The sequence below is a fragment of the Ranitomeya imitator genome, chromosome 1 (assembly GCF_032444005.1).
Source record: "Ranitomeya imitator isolate aRanImi1 chromosome 1, aRanImi1.pri, whole genome shotgun sequence".
Classification (NCBI taxonomy): Eukaryota; Metazoa; Chordata; class Amphibia; order Anura; family Dendrobatidae; genus Ranitomeya; species Ranitomeya imitator.
Window position 1 is genome coordinate 193,673,264 of NC_091282.1, and position 8,221 is coordinate 193,681,484.

General features: G+C 42.7%; 1 protein-coding gene across 1 annotated transcript in view; it reads left to right on the forward strand.

Moving 5' to 3' along the window:
• The window catches only part of AP3S1 (adaptor related protein complex 3 subunit sigma 1), a 120,059-nt gene extending 117,524 nt beyond the window's left edge, over positions 1 to 2,535 (forward strand). The window contains exon 6 of the mRNA XM_069753178.1: positions 1,841 to 2,535. Coding sequence (XP_069609279.1) covers positions 1,841 to 1,969 — 129 coding nt within the window. The 3' untranslated portion in view covers positions 1,970 to 2,535. The remainder of the gene's footprint in view (positions 1 to 1,840) is intronic.
• Positions 2,536 to 8,221: the final 5,686 nt, after the last annotated feature.

An 8,221-nucleotide genomic window follows, 5' to 3' on the forward strand; every position in this document is an offset into this window, starting at 1 on the left:
TGACCGGTTCAACCAACTTTAGTCTAATACGTATTGGGGACTTAAAGAAGTTGTCCATTACTTGGACAACTTCTTGTCATATCCTTCGCTTGACCCCAATTAAATAATAAAGCATATACTCCCCTCCTGTGCTGGGACTCTGTCTGCTGACAAATCGAACATGAAGAGGAAATCGGGGCTGCATCTGTTTTCTGACTTCCTCTTCATGCTCAATTCAACAGGCGGTGGGGACAGTGGCGATAGTGGTGTAACACCTCACGAAAGCCTCGGAGAGAGCGAGTGCTGATACGGCGGAGACAGTGCCAGCACAGGAGGTGAATATATGCTTTAATATTTTATGGGGACCAAAATTTTTTATCAAGAAGGGGTTGTCCTAGGGGTTAGTGGACAACCCCTTTAAGTATTATAATAAACTATACTTTACCTTTTAAATTGAATCTGTCAGTTGGATCAGTTGAATAAAATGATACCTTGGTATCTGCTATATCCGATGTCTTATTCCAGAGCAATCTACACTTTTTCTTAATATGTAAATTAACAGTTAAGATCTACGGACCGGACAAAGATTTTCCTGAGAATTTGTCTCCACAGATTATTTTAAATGAAGTGAGAGTTACCAGTGTGAGACATGTAGATCAGGAGAGCAGACTGTCAGTCATAGACCTGAACAGATCATTTAGATATAAGAAAAACCTGGATTTCTCTGGAATAAGACATCGAATTGCAGGTATCAAGGTATCATTTTGTTCAAATCTAACATGCATACCCATATACACGGCTGAGTAGGGTTGATCCTACTGACAGATTTCCGTTAAATATTAGACATTTTTAGCTGTTTGAGTGTTCCACCACCTAAATTCTAAAAATAATGCACCATATACACTTAATGACAAGAATATATATATATATATATATTACACTTATCACACTCAGGAAAATCTTTGTCCGGCCCGTAGATCTTAACTGTTAATGTACATATTAAGAAAAAGTGTAGATTACTCTGGAATAAGACATCGGATATAGCAGATACCAAGGTATCATTTCATTATCTATATAATATTGTAGTGAATTATTATTGTACTGACTATGAGTATCTGTGATCATGTCAGCATAGATAAGCCTTGTGGGCTTTGTCTACTTGCCAACTTTATAGCTTCATGGGAAGGATTTTTTTTTATATTTATTTGGATTATTGTATTTTATTTATATCATAGGCGCTTTCCTTGCAGAAACATTACAGGTAAACTGTACACTAAAGTGTTAACATACTTAAATGATAACCTTATGAAACGATTCTGGCTTTAGCTCATTGTATGGGTTTGCTTCCTGCAGTGTACTCATGATGGTGCCCGGTATCTATGTATTTCAGGTGTATTTACTACTAAAAAAAGCCAAGAATTGTTACGTGTATCAGTCTGAGTAGACTATTGTTGATATATTCACGTGTTACCACTGTTCTGTTTTTTTTCTCCTTAGCTGCAGGAAAAGTATGTAATAACATAAAGGAGAATAGAAGTTACAGACTTGTTTGCCTTCTTTACTGGTACTATAAAAGAATTATCTCGAGAAAAGCTGGTCAGATCAGTTTGGGGCACAAGTTAGCATCCCCTTGTAGGAAGATAAAAGCATTAACATCCGAGCACCTCATAATCCTTCTCATAATCACGTTAATGTTCAGATTGACATTTCATGCGGTTTTGTCTTTGTGCCATGTCTAATCCTAATTCATATGAAGCCATTTGATGCAATCCAGGTGACTCCACACAACAATTCAGACTGAAGCGAAGTCAAAAAAAAAATATTAATCTAGTTTTTTCTGTTTCTTCCACTCTGCACATAGGCCGGATTAGCAGGCGCTCCAGCACGGGCGGTGTCTGCCGTAAAGAATATGAACCTTCCAGAGATCCCAAGAAACATTAATATTGGTGACATCAGTATAAAAGTACCAAACTTGCCTTCTTTTAAATAGCATTCCTTTGTCGTTTTTTTTTCTTCCCAAGCTGAGAAATGTTTACCAAACAGAAATCAATCTAAGTGAAGGAAATGCTGGGATTTTGTGTGGATTTCAGATGTGAATGTTGCTCTTTACTTAACATTGCTAAAAGAACAAGCTCCTAGCTGGCTGCAACGTGTCACAATAAGGCATGTTACTGTGTCTTGGCTGCTGCCATGTTCAGAGAAAGGGTTAACAAAAAATAAACAAAAAAAAAAAAAGACTTTGTTAAATTTCCAGTGTTGCTATGTTTTGTATCCTCTTACAGTGCATAATTTCTATTATTCTATAATGCATCCCATACAAATCATTCCCTTATGTTCCTCTGTGTAGGATAGATTGTTTATGATCATGTTTAGAATGAATGGACTCATTACCAATCACAGGCGTTTCAGAGTAGTGTTACTGGTTCTTGTTCATTGTGTCGCTGGGGGGGATCTAATTCTAATGTGATCACTGCATATTTTTTTTGTGTTTAGATTTTTGGCTGAATAAAAATGAACTATTTTAACACTGTAATAAATTGCTGAAGTTTAATGTTATGGTCTCGTGTTAGATGTTCTGTCAAATAAATATTTTATGAATGATGGAGTACTTGTACTTAGCTGGTTAAATCTGCAAGTGCAATATAATATTCTGTTTGTTTTAGTATTTTTATTTTTTGGATGCTTGCATTCTGTGTTTTATATCTTTTTTCATAGATAATGTTTTCTAGTTTTTAAAAGGTTGAAAATAAGCTAATATGACACTAAAAGACATCTGTAGTGCTAATGAAAAAACAATGGTCATTTATTCCCTGCTGTCCACAACTGTCTAGAACTGTGCTCCAACCTGCGGCCCACTGGCCCATGATGTGTTGCCTCACGGCTGTCTACCAACTTGGTGTATTAGTATGAAGTCCTAGCAAATTGCTCTGAACAAAAGGTCTCCAAATGGTGAATTTTGTGCATTGACCTGCACAGATGAGCACTTCTGGATGTGCTTATACTGGCAGGGGGTGCTAAGGTAAGTTGGAGATGGGATGATACTATTAGAGGGGTTTTAAAGATGGATGCGATAGGTTGATGCGATTGCTGCTTGAGAGAATACTGAATGGATGGCAACCCATGGATGTAAGTATACTATACATATGGGAAGGTGGCACCACGTGCTTTCTGTAGGGACGCTTTCGATGTCCTCATACCAATAATCAGGGCTCTGGTTAAATGCCACTGTCAATCTCTGACAGCGGAATTTAACATCGTGCTGGAAAGCGTGTCATTGGCTCTGCCCATCGGTACCAGTGTCACATGTCCGCTTGTCACCAATGAGTTGGCATGACAATTCTTGGTCTGCAGGAGACCCCTGTGGTTGTTACTGCCAGATGCGCCGGCCACAGGATGAGCATGAGCATTTCCATTACACTTAGCAGGGCCGAAGCCCTGTTCTATGTAGCACAGGCCATCGGATGATTGCAGCCTCTAGTCGCCCATGGAGACTATTGAAGCTAGTAAGAAAAAACTGTAATTCATTTTTTTTTTTTTCACGTTACGTCATTTACCGATCAGATTAATTATTTTTATATATTGATAGATCAGGTGATTCTGAATGCAGCGATACCAAAAATGTGTATTTTTTTTATAATTGCTTTATTTTGAATGAGGCAAAAGGGGGTTGATTTGAACTTTTGGTCTATTTTTTTTAAATATTTTTAAAACCTTTTTTTTGTTGCCACAACATTGTATCAAAATGCAATAACGAGCGATCAAAAGATCTTATCCAACCAAATATGGTATCAATAAAAACGTCAGCTCGGCACGCAGAAAATAAGCCCTCACCCAACCCGAGATGACAAAAAATGGAGACGCTAAAGTCTCGGAAAATGACACCTTTTTTTTCCCACCACTTATATAAAAAAAGAATCTAGACATGTTTGGTATCTATGAACTCGTAATGACCTGGAGAACCATAATGGTAGGTCAGTTTAGTATTTAGTGAATATGGTAAAAAAAACTAAACTGGAATTGCACTTTTTTTGCAATTTCGCTGCAGTTTGATTTTTTTTTTCCTGTTTTCCAGTACACTATATGGTAAAACCAATGGTGTCTTTCGAAAGTACAACTCGTTCTGCAAAAAAAACAAGCCCTCACATGGCAATATTGATGGAAAAATACAAGTTATAGCTCTGGGAAGAAGGGGAGCAAAAAACGAAAACTTAGAAATGGAAAAACCCAAAGTGGTAAAGGGGGTTAATCTGGTGATCAACTATTTGGGCAGCACCAATATGGTTTAGATCAGGTGAGGAAGGGACTGTATCATCATTTTTTCATCTTTAGGACTTTGACTGGCGTGCCAATGAGTGGAGTATTTTGTATGTGATGGAGCTTTATCTTGCATACAAGTCTTGGTTTTCTTGAAATATGCAGACTTTTTCATGAACTGCTGCTTGAAGAAAGTGTCTTCTAAAAACTGAAAGTTGGTCTTGGAGTTCATTTTGAGTCCATTTTCTCTCTCAAAATTCTTTTTATTAGAGGATTTTTACAGTATAGAGGGTCAGTAAAAGAAGGTAACCAAGCAAAGGAAAAGAGGAAAGGGGTAAGGGAGGAAAGGCAAATAAAGGGAAATGAAGATCATCTTAATATAGCTACACCACAACAATTAACCTACCAAGTGCTAAAACAACATAAATTAAAGTATAGATTAAAAGAATTCTGACAAAGTTGTAAAATCATATAAAAAGGCTTTTTTCCATCACCCAGGACAGCACCACGAGAGAGGGGATCTGCCCTTCAAGGACAGGAAACCTTCCAGATAAAAAGGGCAGCTCCTCTCTCCGCATCAGTTGGTTTCCTGTCCTTGATGGGAAATCCTCAAGATGAAGATCCTTGGAAGAGGATGCCCGTACCTGGGTCGGATGGTGTTTGGTAGCCATGCTGCTGCATCTGTTGCTAGGTATCGGTAGTCGCCTCGGAGGCTATGTCTCACCATGCCCTCCCTGAGCGAAGCATGGCCACAGCCCGGGAGAAGATAGGTACCTCGGAGGCCATGTTTGGTGTACCCTCCCTGATGTATGCAACCCACACATTGTTGTCCTGGAGGGAAGAGAAGCCTTGGAGACCACATTACTGTGCCCTCCCTGTTGCACATGGTGGCCATGCAGCCCACGAGGCACATCGGTGCCCGGACGTTATAGCAAGCCTCGGAGGGCACATTTACTGTTCCCTCCCTGATGCAGCCTGTGAGACGATGAAGATGAATAAGCTCCCTGATGTTATGACCTGCAGGCTGTATGGTAGCGGCAGGATCACGTTCCGCTGGGCCCTCCCTGACGTACCTGAAAGGTGCTGGGTAAGGTCTGCTCCTGCCTTCAGTGCTCCGGTCCTGATCCAGGTAGGATGTCATGGTGGCAGCACGTGGATGGCAAAGAACGCCGGCCAGAAGCGTATACCGGAAGTTACCCCAGCGTGCACCGGAAGTAGATACAGCAATGTGCAGCAAAAGTAAATCCAGCATATGTCAGAGGGAGTGCGCGTGCACATACCCCTAGGCAATGAGCAGCGCTAAAAAAAAAAAAGATGGAGGAAACAGATGGTGCAATCAAAGCACTGGAAGAAAAGACTCACTGGGAATAATGAGACAGGTGTGTACAAGGAAGGGGTGGCACCCTTTTTAAGTTAATAAGGCCTAAAAGTATTTAAAGGAGCAGCAGTCGGTGGCAACCATGGAAGTTTGTCACCTGAGAACTTGCAGCCTAACTAGCAGCAGGAGCCAGTAACACGTCACGCTCACAGGAAAAGAGACAGCCATGCCGCAGCAGCAATGGGGGTTGCTCGGACAGCATGCGGGTGGATCTCCAGGATTCCAGGAAGGAGGGGTCCATAGTCTCTGAAGGAGACATTGAGAAGACCATGCGAACTACGGATCCAGTACCCATTTGAAAAGTCCGAGTGGTGAGTTAGCGCCAAGAAAGTACAGTACCCTAATGTTTGTTTTCTTTGTCCCTCATGTCTCCTATCCTTTCTCTGTTTTTTCTGTACATAGGTGGGGTGAAGAATAGGGGTCCCTAAGAAGAGTAAAGTCAAGCTTAAAAATATAGAGTGTCCTCTATGCAGACGACGGTTAGAGGCCCCCTGGCATCAAAAGCTATGTCAGGACTGTATTGCTAGGACTATTGCAGAGGAGACTCCCACCTTTTCTAAAAGCTTAAAATCTCTGATAAAATGGATACAGACAGTAAGAGAAGAGATGGGTCCAGTCCCTCTTTGATATCACAAGAAGACTCCACAGGTTCAAAGCCGGAAGACTCAGATCAATCACAATATTCTGACAGCAGTCCTGGAGAAGAGGTTATGTTCCTGGTAGAGACAACGGACAAACTAATATAAGCGGTCCGTTCTACTTTGGAACTGGTAGAGGAAAAAGCTAAAGGTACCGTCACACTGAACGATATCGCTAGCGATCCGTGACGTTGCAGCGTCCTGGCTAGCGATATCGTTCAGTTTGACACACAGCAGCGATCAGAATCCTGCTGTGATGTCGTTGGTCGCTGCAGAAAGTCCACTTTATTTCGTCGCTGGACTTCCTGCTGACATCCCTGAATCGGCGTGTGTGACGCCGATTCAGCGATGTCTTCGCTGGTAACCAGGGTAAACATCGGGTTACTAAGCGCAGGGCCGCGCTTAGTAACCCGATGTTTACCCTGGTTACCAGCGTAAAAGTAAAAAAAACAGACACTACATACTTACCTTCCGCTGTCTGTCCCTCGGCGCTCTGCTTCTCTGCCCTGTGTAAGCACAGCGGCCGGAAAGCAGAGCGGTGACGTCACCGCTGTGCTTTCCGGCCCTGCGCTTAGTAACCCGATGTTTACCCTGGTTACCGGCATAGTTGGTCGCTGGAGAGCTGTCTGTGTGACAGCTCTCCAGCGACCAAACAGCGACGCTGCAGCGATCCGGATTGTTGTCGGTATCGCTGCAGCGTCGCTTAGTGTGACGGTACCTTAAGAAGTCGGCCCAGGAGCTCATGTTTGACGGCTTACAAAGAAAACGTAGAGCCTTCCGCATTAATGAGCAGTTGCAGGGCCTCATTAAAAGACAATGAGAGAAGCTGGGGAAGAGAACAAAGACAGTTAGTTCTTTGAAAAAGAAATACCCATTTGATGAAAAAGCTTCTTCATCCTGGGATAAGGCACCGAGACTTGATGTGGCAATCTCTAAAGTCTCTAGGAAGTCTTTCCTCCCGTTTGAAGACTCGGGGTCCTTGAAGGAGCCATTGGATAGGAAGACGGAAAATTTTCTCAAGGTGACTTGGGAGTCCTCGGCGGGGGCATTAAGACCAGACATTGCGGCCACCTGTGTGACTAGATCTCTGAAGGTTTGGGTGGACAATCTAGAAGATCAGCTGGAACGAGTCCCCAGAGAAGCCATCTTGGAGACGATGCCTGCCATCAAAGCAGCAGCTGTATTTTTAGCAGATGCCTCAGCAGATTCCGCAAGACTGGCGGCCAGATCAGCAGCACTGGCCAGTGTGGGACAAAGAGCAGTATGACTGAAATGCTAGCCTGGGGATATGCTTGCAAAGGTAAAACTCTGCTCCCTGCCATGTGAAGGAAACTTTTTATTTGGGCCAGCACTAGATGAACTGCTAGAAAAAGCCGGAGATAAGAAGAAAGGGTTTCCAAAGCAGCCATTTCCATTCTTTCGATGCTTCTTTCGGAGGGGTCGCGGATCCAGAAGACAGCAGTACAGAGATCGAGACAGAGACAGAACTGACAAACGATTCAGGGAGGGAGAGGCTTTTACTTTGGTAAGCCCTCCAGAGACACTAAAAATCCCCCTAGTGACTGCTCCTCCCAGGTAAGAGGGAGGTTCTCTCACTTCCTCCTCGCCTGGGAGAGGATATCGGTCAGTAGCTGGATTCAGCAGATCATAGGATCAGGTCTGAAACTGAGATTCCGTGAGTGGCTGCCACAGAGATACAAACAGATTCTGGTACAGCCTTCTCAGGAAAAACAGCAGAGCCTGGAAGAAGAGGTGGTGTCGCTGCTGGAAAAACACGTGTTGAAGGAAGTTCCGGTGGAGGAAAGAAGGGATATTATTCCACCCAATTTCTCATAAAAAAAGCCAAACCGCTCCTGGAGGACCATTATAAATCTAAAGGGCCTCAACAATTATCTGATAATTCCATCATTCAAGATGGAGACTGTAAGATCGGCGGTGAAACTCCTCTTCCCACAGTGTTACATGGTGGTCC